The 14,980-nt window shown below is 42.9% G+C and overlaps 1 protein-coding gene across 3 annotated transcripts in view; it reads right to left on the reverse strand.

Moving 5' to 3' along the window:
* Window positions 1–4,450: 4,450 nt before the first annotated feature.
* Window positions 4,451–14,980, reverse strand: part of E2F7 (E2F transcription factor 7) — a 37,447-nt gene continuing 26,917 nt past the window's right edge. Inside the window, exons 8-14 of one of the 3 annotated variants that reach the window (XM_042947236.1) lie at window positions 13,483–13,668; window positions 12,927–12,999; window positions 10,362–10,378; window positions 9,877–10,268; window positions 8,267–8,522; window positions 6,384–6,805; window positions 4,451–4,848 (exon numbers count right to left, since the gene is read on the reverse strand). In XM_042947236.1, the coding sequence (XP_042803170.1) occupies window positions 4,678–4,848; window positions 6,384–6,805; window positions 8,267–8,522; window positions 9,877–10,268; window positions 10,362–10,378; window positions 12,927–12,999; window positions 13,483–13,668 (1,517 nt within the window). In that variant the 3' untranslated portion in view covers window positions 4,451–4,677. Of the gene's footprint in view, window positions 4,849–6,383; window positions 6,806–8,266; window positions 8,523–9,876; window positions 10,379–12,926; window positions 13,000–13,482; window positions 13,669–14,980 lie in introns of all 3 variants that reach the window. The other 2 variants (XM_042947235.1, XM_042947237.1) reach the window with 2 other exon arrangements.

Consider the following 14,980-nt stretch of genomic DNA (forward strand, 5'->3'; position numbering starts at 1 on the left):
AGGGCACCGCATGTGGGCTAACAGTAGATAGAAGCAGCCCTGGACTGTTCTAAATCCCGCCCACGAGCGCCTGTGGAACGGACTGCAGGAAAACCAGAGACTGCGGGAGAATAGCAGCTGCAGGAAAACGTACTGCCTGCTTTGCAGGAAGTTCAGGCAAATGTTCGCACGCTTTGACCTTGCCAGGGTTAGTAATCTAGGTAAGCACGTTGAGCAAGGGGAAATGCTCAGTAGAAACAAAGATCCACGCCTTCCTTGCTCATCTTGAGCCCCAGGTGCAGAAGTTTTAAATGTTCACCTGCATAAATTGAGACTGTCTTTGTAACTTAAAATGGCTGTAGAACTTCTGTTATTGACGGTAACCAGAGAAGTCACAGCACCTGACCTGATGTTCATAACAGGGGCAGATGGGTTACCCTGGTTGACCAGGCTTCAAAGGAGTGCGGGGAGACAAAACAAAATCGGCTTCAGGACTACCTCATGAGTCCTGATTGTTCACTGCACTTACCCCGTGAAAGACAAAAAGGGGAGGCTTGTAGGGAGAAGATATTGGTAGGTGCCTACAATACAGCACGATCCCATTATAACGTAATATACCGCTAAATATATGCTAGTAAAATCCTAACCAATCCTGGTGTATGTGAAGAAACATGTTTAATCCTGTGTTATACAGCTATGAATAACATGGGTTTGAACTGTGCAGGTCCATTTAAATGGATTTTCTTCTTTTCTCTAGCTTTATTGTAAGAATACAATGCACAGTACCTATACAAAATATGTGTTATGTTATTGGTAAAGCTTCTGGGCAACAATAGGCCGTTAATAGTTAAGTTTTTGGGGAGTCAAAAGTTATGCTGGTTTTTTTACTGCACGGGGGCAGGCACCCCTTAAACCTCGTGTTGTTCAAGAGTCAACTGTATGTATGTGCCTTGCGAGAAGGAAGGCTAGAGACTGGGACAGGAAGTGGTGTGTTGGAAGGAAGAGGCCACAGTAAAATAAGAGAGGCAGGAGCTGACTCTAACAGTGCTGGCAAAGGGGCCAGCTCTGTTGGGCGGGGTCCTGTGGTTCCTCCCTTCACCATTTCGGGCCTTCTGAGTACCAAGACTGGGCTTGATACTGGGGTTTCAATGCCGCTTTCCCCAGGACCCTACAATTTAGCAGGGGTGGGGGGACTGACAATAACATGACATAAATGACTGGAGAGCTAACAAAGTAGAGAAAATCAGATTAGGTCTGTTTGGAGGTTAATCTGAAAGTGAGGGTTAACAATGGAATTTGGCTTTGAACTCAAGGTAGGCATTTGCTGGAATGAGAGGCATTTAACCTTACAGATTTCATGAGAAGTTGGGGAAGTGGTCTGCTGTGCATTCACCTGAGCTTCTTTTAAGTGGATAGGCATCAGGATCATCTGGAAGCTCCAAACCTATGGAGATTCTGACTCTGTAGAAATCAGAGGCTCAAGGGCATAGTCCTATCCTCTCAAGCTCCTGTGTAATTCTGACATACTAAGATTTGGTGTTTGGGAACTACCGGGAAGTCTCAATCAAAAGATCCGATTTAGGGGTGCCTGGGTGGCCCAGTCGGTTAAGCATCCGACTTCGACTCAGGTCACGATCTCACGGTCTGTGAGTTCGAGCCCCGCGTCGGGCTCCGGGCTGATGGCTCGGAGCCTGGAGCCTGCTTCTGATTCTGTGTCTCCCTCTCTCTCTGCCCCTTCCCCATTCATGCTCTGTCTCTGTCTCAAAAATAAATAAACGTTAAAAAAAAATTTAAAAAAAAAAAAGATCCGATTTGGGTTTTATGAGGGCTTGGTTAGCTGAGCTGCGACAATGAACAGTTTTACTGAAATTGGTACACACAGCCCACGAGCAAATACAACCAACATCTCATTAAATGAATTGATTTTTATTGCTATTTTATCAAGTTTAATATTTTTCTAAAAGAAAAACAAATCAGTTTACATGTAGGAAAGTTCCAAGCAGACAGCTATAGATAATATAGCCGTTAGAAAAAAGAGCAGAGCTAAATAGGATGAAAACAAAAGCAGTAAGCAGCAATAAAATTAATACCTACACAAAACTAGCAGTGCAATAAGATTAGCTGAAAGCAGCTTTACGTTGAAAAAAAAAAAAAGTTACTTAAATACAGAAATAGCACCTTACCAAAAAGAATTGAGCAATGTAAACTTGGTAGGTAGATTCAAGTATAAAAGTTCTCCCAACTCTTGTACCAGAATGAAAGGGTTTCACAAACCCTGGACAGTGTAGGGCACACACACCTTCCCTCAGTGCCTACTCACAGCTGCGTGTCCTTAGCAGGGTCCCCAACAATTATTTCTTTTACTAAGTAATACAACGATAGACTCAAGATTGCCATTGCTTTTCCGCTTCTCCAAATATCCAAGTCTAGCTTAGCAGTCCATTTTCATCAGTTGCTCTGTAAGGAACATACGTTCTCCTGACAGACACAACCACCGCATCATTTTATTTTTTTATGTATCACGAAGCCACATGAAAAAGTGTGTCCCGGATACAAAAGGGATTAGTTCGTAGTTTTCTATTGCTGAATATGGTCACAGAGTCTTAATATTCTCATTTAGGGGGTTGGTTGCTCCTTAACACCCCTCAAGAACCGTGAACTCTCTGAGGTTTTTATGGTCATCGTGTGAACAGAATAATAATTAAAAAAAAGGGATAGCAAAGAAGTTTAATAAGTGGCGAACATCCAAAAACAGTGAGGGGAAAATCAGATTGGGATGTCTTCCAAATGTAGACCTCTCAAGTGAAAATATTTTTGTGGACGTTCTTAAGTATGGTATATTTAAAAATGCATGTACCCTGTGCAGATATAGATGCTGTGTGTCCTGAAAAGGGCATATTTTTATTTGTTTCAATAAAAGTATAAAACAAATATTAGCTCATATTAGCTCAGGGTAATCATTACCAGGAGATTGTGGATGATTAGAACCATAATTTTATCCATTTAATGCTAGGAAAGATTGTAAAAAAGAAAAAAATGCCATGTTGTAAACTTTATAAGTTTAGTGTTGATAAAAATTTTATATAATAACAAATTTATTTAATCTGGCTATCTACCTCAAGTTTTCAAAAATCTCATGGGGTAATAAGGCTAATATTATCCTGTAGTTAATATAAAGCTACTTTGCTCAGACTCCCAGAGTCTCTTAAATTAATATTTTTATTTCATAGAACATTTTATTGGGTCCAAAAATAATAAAATAGAACCCTACACCAAGATTCTAAATCTAAGACAGAAGCTTAAAAAAGAAAGGGAAAAAGGAAGGAAGGGAGGGAGGAAGCCACTTACTGGAAGAGACAAGAATGAGGTACATGTCAAAAAATCTAGGAATAAAAGAGCTAGTTTGGCTACTTGATGAAATCCTAAAGCAATATGGTTTAACAAACGAGTATTGCATAATTGTTTCCAGAAAAGTATTCATGTTAGCACAATGAAATCCCTGCACTCACCACTTGTATTTTTCAGCAAAACTCTGAAAAATAACTGGTTTGCATACTCTTGGATGCTCAACGTAATGTGTCCATTTTCCCTCTTACCCTTCCAATAATAAAGAAAAAAAGCAAAAGAAAAAATAAAACGATCACCTATCTTCCTATATCAAGTTCCACATCATTAGCTCTTTAGAATTCTACCACCAGGTCCCATCCAGGTTCCAATTTTCCATATAATCACTTGCTACCATCCTGATTTATTCAATAAACAGCTATTCTTTGAAGGCCTCCAAACCTGATACTCTACGGTTAACATTTAAATAAAACACCCACGGGGCACAGAGTGAAGGGAACTGCACATGGTAGGATTTTTACAAATGAACAGTAAACACCTCACGGTTCACACGGGTCAGCTCTCAGGCTGCTGGCGTCCCTCTTGGTTCTCGCGCCCAGACAGGGTTAGCACAGTTCAGTATAGCAAGGCGTGCCATTCACAGTTATTTTGGTCTTGACATTCTGTCATGCATATACATTTATCCACATTATTAGCAGGTTGTGAAGTAAGTGCAGGGCAAATCATAGGAAAAAAGTATAAACATTCAAGTCGTCATACCCTGAAAAAACATGTGTTTTGCTGTAGTTGTAAACTTTTTGCACTAAATCCCATTTCAGGAACAAAATAAATAATACCATAGGATTCACAACTGGAGTTGGCTTCCTGATGAAGCCTAAGGAAGCAGTAGCTTTTTGAAACTGCAGAAAGGAAGTTTCTCTCACCACAGATCTATAGTCAGGGTGAGGGGAAATACATGCCCAGAACGCTCACCCTGGTTAAGTGCTAGACAGCTCCCCCTTCCCCCAGCAGAAAAACCACAAGGCTCCAGTAGCCTGTTCAGATCTACTTCCAGCAATAAGAGGATTCTTGAATCAAAACCACAGAAGTCAGTCGGTGCTTTCACTGTGACACCACGCGCAGAGTCTGGACTCTAACTGGTATTGAATGCACAATTAGTAACAATTACTTTCCGGAAAACAGAGGATCCGTGATGACGGGCAGGTAACCAGAACCAGTGGGTGAAAGACAGAGGAAGGACCTGTGCCGAAGACCGGATGGCTTGCGTTCCGTTTTGCATCCAACGTCAGGGCATCACCTGCGACAGGGAAGTTCAGGTGGTTTGATCCCGCCCCTGCCTGGTGAGGCGTGGGGTTAGTCAGCCCCGCTGCTGGGGATTTCGAGTCTCCTCTGTGCCGAGCTGGTGTTTCGTGACGGATTCCTCTCTCTTCTCCTAAGGACCGGGTCTCCTAGGCTGCCAGGCGTCTTGAAAAATGTCTCACGATGTGTGTGTCGGATGCTCTTGGGGGTCACTGGAACCGGTGACTGAAAGAGCAAATAAAAACAGCGGTGAGGTCCAAATTGTCCTCGATCTCTGAACTAAGTAAGCCCTGTCCTGGCCTGCGTCATTGTGATTTTCGTGTAAGCGTTCTCTCCTTTGCACTTTTCTGTCACACTCATCTGGGTTGACCTTCCCAGCACTTACCCCAACTGAAATTAACTTTGGTATTTCATGTGCAGAAAGGCAGCCTAGCAAACAGGTTAGAAGGGTGCCACTGGCACAACCAGCTGTGTGACCTTGGGCAAATTACTTAACCCATGTGTCCCTTAATGTTTTCATCCATACAATGGGGATGACAAAAGTGACGACTTCACAGAGCTGCACGAATTAAATTTTTTTTTTTTTTTTTAACATTTATTTATTTTTGAGACAGAGAGAGACAGAGCATGAACGGGGGAGGGGCAGAGAGAGGGAGACACAGAATCTGAAACAGGCTCCAGGCTCTGAGCCATCAGCCCAGAGCCCGGCGCGGGGCTCGAACTCACAGACCGCGAGATCATGACCTGAGCTGAAGTCGGATGCTTAACCGACTGAGCCACCCAGGCGCCCCGAGCTGCACGAATTAAACAAGATCATATTTATCAAGCACCTTTTAGACCACACTGGGCAAATAGCAAGTATCTGCATCTGTCTCGCCGCTTTTTATTTACTTGCTAATATGTATCCTCTTGTGTTAAACGTTGATCTCCTTAATGTTCCCTCAAAGGACAGGGGCCTTTATCCTGTTTACTGGCATATCTTTACTGCCTGGATCAGTGCCTGGCACATAACTGGTGATCAGAAAGCATGTTATTACATTATAATCACCTTTAGAAACTGTTTATTCCAATGTCTAGCAAACTTGTCAGCCTCTGACAGACTTGTCTAAAATATTTTTGGCCACAGCATAACTCTTCCTCTGTGAGAGAAAAGTAACCACTCTGAACAATGCCTAAGGCATAAGAGGAAATCAACACATGCTTACTGACTGCTACAAATGGGAGTTTAGGGGGAAATAGGGTATTGATGAATTTATATCGATTATAATAGTCTTATGTGTACATTTGTATACATTATATGTATCTCCTGTCTCCTAAACACTGCATTTTAAGAAATGACAGATGCTAAGAATCTTTGTGTTAGTATCTAGACTTCTGTTTCTCTCGATTATTTCTATAGCTGTACAACGAAAATTCAGGGCGGTCTCCTTTATTGATCTACTGAAATGAAAGCCTGGAGAAATCATCTGACTATTCAGCATTCCTCACAAATCCCCCCTGAACCATCACTCAAATAAGTCCCTCTAATTTTAAGGAACAGATTGACAACTAAAAAATATTTCTGTCTTTAAGGCACAGCATTTCCTGCCTTAATATCTCCATGCCTTATAAAATAAGCAGATAACTCTGGGTCTACAGTGGAAGCTAGGAAGACCCTGACCTAGAGCCTCCGTCCTACAGTCATGTGACTTAAAGCTAATTAAAGGCAGGCAGACCCCATCACAGAGTGATGACCTTCCTGGGCTCACTTTAGGACTCACCTGCTGTAATTTTACTACAGAGACTGGATGCCCCCCATACATGGGGGATTCAGGCTGGATGGTGTTGTGTGATCTTGACATCACAGGGCTCAGGTTGAGTGAGCCTGGACACTGAAGCTGAGGGTCTGCGGAGGAGAGTGTCGATGATTTTGGATTAACCATGTTTGCAGGACCGATGAGAAGATGAGCCGTTGATCCGAGGCCAGGCAAGCCAAAATTCACAGGTCCCACATTTGGGATAGCACCAGGGGCAGAGGAAACTGGCCTGGGCATCGTGGGAGAATAGAGAACAGGAAAAGTGCCCAGCGTCGGGGATGGTAAGACCATGCAAGGAATGCTGAGTGATGGCAGCTGACCTGAAGGTGGCCCCACAGGATGGGGGGTCTGACTGCCAGATAAGAGCACGTTGAAACCATTTAATCCTGAAACAGAAGCAGAACAAGGTAAGTCAACACAACAGGAAGATACCATTCCAGCTCACATCCCGCACGGCGCTTCCAAATGAGAAAGAACCCACGATGAATGGATTCTGCCTGACCAGCCAACCCCCTTCCCGTGTTCTCCCCACCCTGCACTGCGTCTCCTCAGCAATGGCCACGAATGAGATCCCACAACCATCTGTGTGACAATGTGGTAGATGCCCATGGCTACTGAGAGGGTCAGTTAATGTGAGTTCCACGTCGAGGAGGAAAATGAACTTGGATGGAAAAATTGTTATCTTTATTCTTACAAACTTCTAGCAAATTTATATTTTCCTCAACTTGGATCCTAGGCAACAAATCTGACAGTATTAATAGCACCTTGACCTTGTCACTAGTAAAAATTATTTTTCGTTTGGTACAATTGGCTTCCCCTTATAATCGTATGTATTTAATAATTTTAAGCATTTGTAAACATTGTGAGGAGGAATCCACAGGCTTTACCAAAGTGTCAGTGGGTCCTTGGCCTAGAAAAAGCTAATAATCCCTGTGCTGGGCTGTCATTTTCATTCGGCAGGAACCAAGTCTGTTTCTTGTTCATCAATGTATCTGCACCACTGAGTATCATGCTTACGTCAGACCCTCAAAAAATATTTGCTAGTGGAATAAAGAACATTTTCTAGGTAAGAGAACAATAAAAAAACACCTGCCTAACCTGTGAAGTGAATGGAAAGCTGAGGAAAATCAGTTGAAGTCTCTTTGCATTGAGAGCAGCTTTACGTACATGGTGCATACCTTAAAAATTAGGTATCTATTATATTTCAGCTTTGTTTTGAAATACTAACAGCACTTGAGTCTTTCTGTCAGGTCCTATTATTGAAGTGCTTCAGATGTATTATCTTATAAAATTTAGTTCAATTTTGAGAGCACCCCCATGGCATAGCAGTCATGGTTAGTGCTGCTTTACTGGTGAGGATGGCTGAATACTTCATGAAGACTGTAAATGGCTTTGATGTCCAGCCCTCTGTCTCCAGACCTGGCCCTCGACCACAGTGAATGCTCAGTACCTCCAGATATGCGAGACATCGGCAGGCTAGCTGCACATAGTGGCCATGAGGTTCATGTTGTTCAGTAAACTGAACCAATGCCAGATTCAGCCGAATTATAAAAACAGAATGATCTTTTGAATTGTGCTTTTTTAGCAAATGAAGTTCAACGCATTAACAAAAAAACTCACTTGCCCTAATTATTTTCTTAGTATCCTTCCAGTTGGTGAAAACGAAGACAGCCTTCGCCTTCGGTTCACAGAGGGAGGAAACAAGGAGTTTAGAGTAAAATGGCTCAGAGGCTGTACACAGCATCACTAATGGGCTACTTCGGTCAGGTGACATGGACGAAAATTTAAAAATCTAATTCATGATCTGACTACCCCAAGGGGCCCTAAGACAGGGTGACATTCCTTACCGGCTGGCGACTGTACATAAAGATACTGCAGCAAAGAGGGCTCTTTGGTGCTTTCATTTTCTTTTGAAGACTTTTCAACCTCTGCATCTCTTGAAGAATTTCCCCACTCGGAAGAAACGCAGCAGTTTGCTGAAGCCTTTCCCGAAGCCTGTTCTGCAGCAGAGAGTTGACTCTCCATGTGAATGTCTTCGAGGGGCGCAGATCCCCCGGGACCCAGGGTCTTGGGAGAAGCGATGTCTGTGGAATCTGAGGGTTTCTAAGCACAACCAAGCAGGAACCAGAAAGGCACGTAAAAATCCCAGTAGTACATCTCAAGAACAGCCTTCTCAAAATAGCTAAGACATAAGCAGAAAGGTCAGAGATCGCCATGTGCCACACTGCATCGTGTATGTGAGTTGTTTCGGTCACACTTCTAGGAATGGTCTGAAAATCAAGGACATGTCATGTGCTCCTGGAGGTTTAGGATTCTGAAGCACAGAAATGATGGAGTTTTAATAATGAAAAACTGGCCACGGTATTTACACTATGAAATAAATTTCTGAGCTGCTAACGCATCCAGAGTGTGGATGCATCTTTTAGTGGCCCAGTATGAACAGCAGGATGGGCCCAAACCCGGTCTTGGTTACCTAAGACATACCCCGGTCAGTCTTCCCTGCTGTTATGCAACCCCAGGCTATATACACAATTAGAACAATTCACTCTGGCGAGAGGGAGGAATAAAAGAGAAGGGGTCGTAACTAAGGTACTGATCTCTATGAGTCTGGCTGACCCACCACGGACTGCTGTCATGACCGTGCTTCTGCTCTCACAGTGTTTTACTGGTCATATCTCATTAACCTTCGAGGGCTACTTTGTGGGAGATACCAACAGCTCACATTTTTGCTCCCTTCACTTTGTAGCTGGGGATGAACAGGGATGAGAACAGACACAGACACTAAAAGCCAAATAGCACCCGTATTCCTGACTCTGAGACTCTGGTGCCTCCTGGATTACGGTGGCTATTTCAGTGATCTCAACTTGTTTGAAAAAAACAAAAAAAAAAAACCCAAAAACAAACCCAGAAAGTATAGAAAAAGGGAGGAGATCTACAAACATGTTAATGGTGATTGCCTCTATGTGGTGGGATTATGGGTCTTTCTTTTCTATTTTTCATATATCGTTTAGCATTTTATGCAAAGCAGGAGCTTTATAGAAATCACTTTTGTTTTTTTAAATTTTTTGAGTGAGTCTGTGTGCATGCATGCATGCGCTGGGGGGAGGAGCGAGGCAGAGAGAGAGGGAGAGAATTTAAGCAGGATCCATGTTCAGCACAGAGCCTGACGTGGGGCTTGATCCCACGAACACTGAGATCATGACCTGAGCCAAAGTCAAGAGTTGGATGCTTAACTGACTGAGCCACCCAGGCACCCCCAAAATCGCTTTTCTTATGGTACTACTTTATGGCAAGACTATGGGAGAGCCAGTCCCAGGCTTAGTTATACAAGTGATACACAAAATACCTTCCATTCCAGACTCAGTAGCTTATTAGTATCTGTGTGTCTTTACTGGGAAGGAATTCTGGGTTAACGGGATGTCACTAAACATGTCCCTCCCTCCCCAAACTCCCTTACCTTGGGCATGACAAGGGCTAGAGGGCTGTCATCATAGTCCCTGCTCTGTCTTTTAGTGGCTGGTTCCTCCTCTTGAGGCTTCCTCTCCTCACCCAGGCGCTTCTGAACTGAGGGTGTGGGTGACTGCTCTGATGCCGTGACCTCCAAGCTTCCACCGTCCCTCTCCGACCCTGAGCCTGACCCTGGGGACGGTCCCTCCTGTACGTTCCCATACAGCATGAACAGTGAGGTGGAGGGCACGTACACCAAGGGCTGACCGGTCAGCAGGGCTGGCTTTGGCGTTTCCCCATCTGAGGTGGCAGAAGACGGTGAGACACCTGCTTGTGCATTCAGACCATTCTGCATGGAGAAGGACTGCAGGTCCGTTTGGGTCACAGAAAATACTTGGTGCGCTAAAGGATTAACACGATATTCTGAGTCAGCTGACAGGGTAGGGGAAGGAGCAACAGGGTCCAGGCTGCTTGACGGAGGCATCACTCTCTTACCGGCAAAGGCCTTTCCCCTGAAATGAAAAGAAACATAATGGGTCTCAACAAGTTATTGTGTTCCACCAGCTCCTGATTCTTTGCCTTCCTCCAGAGAGATGTACCAAAGCAGAAATGAGATAATGCTGCTCACGCTGCTACTGAAGTGTGCCCCCTGAGCACCTATTAGCTAATCCCAGAGGCAGGGGCCCATGTAACGTGGATAGATGGTTAGGGATTGGGAGGGCCGCCCTTGAGGGATCTCAGGTTAGAGATCAGACTGGCTCCTCCCCTGCCTCTTCTACATCTAATAGTTATCAGTTAGCATAATATTATAATTGTTTTACATAATTATGATAATGATAGCTCTCTGCCACCAGTTTACGAGACTGAAGCTCAGAGGCTCATCAGCCTACTGAGGGTCACCCAGCTCTAATGTGATGAAGCTGGGCCTCACACTAGGCACTGTATGACATTCTGGGTAGATAGCAAAGACTGGACCAGAGTTTATTCATTTATTTATTATTTTTTATTTATTTTCACTTATTTTTTTAAAGTTTGTTTATTTTGAGAGGGGGGGAGAGAGAGAGAGAGAGAAAGAGAGAGAGAGAGAAGGAGAGGGGCAGAGAGAATCCCAAGCAGGCTCTGTACTGACAGAACAGAGCCCAATGCAGGGCTTGATGTCACAAACTGCGAGATGGTGACCTGAGCTGATATCAAAAGTCAGACGCCTGACTTTAGCCACCTAGGTGCCCCCGGATCAGAGTTTCATTTAAAGGATGCATCTGGTTTGTTTCAAATCCACTGTGACATAAATGAAGTGGACAGTGAGGAAATAAAGTTACCTACTAAATTATTTTCTGCCATTCTTGTCCCATTCTGTTCAGTATCACAATTTTTAGTCAGAACACATGAAAAATTAACCCCCATTTAACATATGAGATTATAAACAATGGGTGTTTTCTATGGAAAAAATGTCTAAATATTGAAAAACATTTATATTTCTAATGTATTTTTGGAAACAGATGAAGAAAATCCTTTTAAGACTCCTCTAAGAACTAATCAGTAGGACCTATTTTGCCCAGTCTTGTTGTCCGTGTGCTGAAGTTAAAATGGAGGGCACCGGGCCGCAGAGGTGAGCGTATCTGTCTGACCACAGCCTGAGAGAGTGATCAGTACTACTCGGCTGTGAGAAGCTCAACATGGCCATGCTGAGTCTATCACCCACCGTCCTCCCTCTGGTCGTCCATCCTCAACCTGTCTACCTCCACCAACAACAGCACCACTGTCTGAGATCCAGGTGTCCTTTGTGATGTCTCTCTACTTCGGTGAGTCTTGCTCACTCACCGTCTTACACTGACTTCTACTCTTCCGTCTGCAGCTGACACAGCTCAGATCTGCACCATGACAGAGCAGAAAGGCTGCAGGCGCTGAATCCCACCTGCTTAATAAAAGCGGACAGAGTGCTGTTCTCCACGGAGTCTACATAGTTCATTATTGTCTGTCTCATAAACCCAAACTCTTCCACCTGGCTTTCAAAGCTCTTTGCCAGCCTGACCTATTCGCCTCCAACACCCCAAGTTATTTTTATGAATGATGTTTCCCTTTACTATCCTACTTGGACAAATCATTACAGCTAAACTAATCGGCTTAATGTCCTGGTACTCCCTGGCCCCACATCATAATCTGTTTCTTCCCAAATTTGTCCTTAAAAACCACTCTCGTTCCCTCATTAGCACTTCCTCTGCTTCTTCTGATAATACGTGATTTTCTTCAAAATCAGACCCAAAATTTGAATCAAAGAGCCTGGGTTTGAATCCTGGCTCTGTCACTTATCAGCACTGTGACTTTGGGCAAGTTAATTAACCTCTTTGGGTTTCCATTTCCTTTCTGTAAAATCAAGAAAAAACAGTACCCACCTCAAACGTTTGTTATGGTTAGATGAGTTAATATATATAAAACTTTTGGAACAAGATCTGGTGGTTCATAAACAAAGTTATCTATGGTAATGACAAAAATGACTCCTGGAGCTCCAATCTTCAGTCCTCAGTGCCATGTTAGTAGTGGATTGTCTTTTTTCAGTGTATTTGTTTTTATTTTTTTCCCCATAAGCTTTCGTTAGCATAGGGGATCCATTCTTCCTACTTTTGTGTCCTTGATGCTATATCCAGAACAGCGTTAGGCACAAAGGGGAAACAGAAAATTCTTTTTTTTTTTTAAGTATTTATTTTTCAGAGAGAGAAAGAGAGAGAGACAGAGAGAGAGAGAGAGAGAGAGTGTGTGTGTGTGTGTGAGTAGAGGAGAGGCAGAGTGAGAGGGGACACAGGATTGAAAGTGGGCTCTGTGCTGACAGCAGAGAACATGCTATGGGGCTTGAACTCACAAACTGTGGGATCATGACCTGAGCCAAAGTCAGACGCACAACCAACTGAGCCACCCAGGCACCCCAGAAAATTCTTAATAAACAAATGGCTGACTTCTGAGGAAGACTGCTAAATTTACCTTTTGATGGGTTGCATTTCAATGTGTTCAAAGTTAACACCAGAAAATAGAAAAGAATACACTCAGTTTTTAAAAACTACTTACTGTGAACTGTCTTCTATTTTCTGTCGGTAAACAGCTGCCAGACTTCCAATTTCTAAGGAGTAGCCACCTGATCCTAAAAAGGAAAATAAAACTCTAACAAAATATGGCAAGAGACTTACACACACCAATTATATATAGTAGGATTCATTATTCACAGCTCGGGGATTATAAGATTATCTCAATCCGTTCTGGTTTTGATTCAAACAGAGAAATTTCCAGAAGCTAGCTATTAGTGGGGAGTTCAGGTCTCATCAATAATTAGAAACAAAACAAAGAAAACAAGTGTTGCTTTGTAAACCTGATGAATGTCTGAGATGCATCAAACAGACCCAGTTGGCAAACCAGTGGATCTTCATGGCTGACTAGGATGAATTTCAGGCACGGAGCCATGTTCATTCCCTGTGAAGTCAGCAACTCTTTTGCCCTCAACCATCCTTTTACTTCAGGTAAGTGAAAAAAAGGGCATGGCCTAGAGTCAGCTCATTTTAAAATGCCTGGGTAGGGTGACTGTTACATGACAGCTGACGGAGTCCACGGAATAAGAAAAGGCATATACCTTGTTCTTCTCTATAAGGACTGCTGGGCTCTGAGTTCACTTTCCTCTGGATCCTCTCAGAAGCCTGAACTGTGTTAAAAGAACCATGTCGAGCCAGCCTCTGTTTTGCACAGACTTGAATCTGGCCATATGTTTCTCTTTTCAATTCTGGTAAGACAGATGCAGAAACATCCACTAGTTCTTCATCTAAATAAATGAGAGAATTGGTAGTGTTGTTATATAGCTATAATTCAGGATAATTTTAGCCTTTTTAGAATATAGCTTTGGGAGCCTGTAATTGTAATGGAGCTATCCTATAAATTAAAAACTAAGACAATCAAAGGAATTTTATGAGCCTTGTCTCAAACCCCAATTTCTTTAGATGTACTAATTTTTTTAAGAGTTAGTAAAAGACTATAAAGTGAGACCGAATTCATATATATTCTAAAATTATCCCAACTGCAACAAAAGTAGAGCAAAATGTTCTCCAACCCAAATTAGAATGGACCTGACATTTCAGATGCTTTCTTTGGGCAGAGATATCAAAGGAAAACCCAACCATGCTCAGCCCAACACACATATTTAGAGATTTTAACATTAATTGGGATCAGCCGCTTCTGCCACAGCTCTAGGGCAATGAGTATACGAATCTCTATTTTCTATTATGCTCTATTATGTCTTTCTTAGGCGGTAGGAGGCTCAGTTACTAAGTGACCAAGGGAATAAGGTCAGCAAAAACGTCATGGTTGAAGTGCTGCAGAACAGTGAGAATAGAAGGGCCTTGGAGGCCTATTTTTTTGCTTAAAGAGGCTGTGTAAAATCAGGACAAAATTTCCTGTATAGAGCCAGGCCTATGTTTCTACATAGAAATAGTCCCTGTTGTTTAGTCATTCCTACCCTGTTCATCTGTGTGATTTTTCTTTCCAGGTTCAAAGCATGCACATTTGTTTGTTTATTCATTTATTTTGAAAGAGAGACAGAGGGAATGAGTAGGGGAGGGGCAGACAGAGAATCCCAAGCAGGCTCTGTGCTGTCAGTGCAGAGACCAAAAAACATGCATAATTTTAAGAAATATTTATTTATTTTGAGAGAGTAGGTGCCAGTGGGGGTAGCAAGCAGAGAGAGAGGGAGACAGAGAATCCCAAGCAGGCTCCACACTGTCATTACGGAGCCCGATGTGGGGCTGGAACTCATGAAGCGTGAGATCATGACCTGAGCTGAAATCAAGTCAGACACTTAACTGACTGAGCCACCCAGGCACCCCAAAGCATGCCCATTTTAATGAAAAGATTAATAAACTGAAGGGCCCTGCTAGACTTACATTTTCGAAAACACATAAAAACTGAAAAACAAAATCACCTTTACAAAAACCCCCAAAATGGTCTTTAGAAAGTTAAAAATTACAAAATCAAAAAGAAAATGGGTCCAGACAGTAACAGGGAACAAATTTACCCTCCTTCCTGAAACAAAGTATCAGACAAAGTATATCAAAACAATGGCTCTCAAGACACTGGACAGC

This window comes from Panthera leo, chromosome B4, assembly GCF_018350215.1.
Source record: "Panthera leo isolate Ple1 chromosome B4, P.leo_Ple1_pat1.1, whole genome shotgun sequence".
In the NCBI taxonomy this organism is placed as follows: domain Eukaryota; kingdom Metazoa; phylum Chordata; class Mammalia; order Carnivora; family Felidae; genus Panthera; species Panthera leo.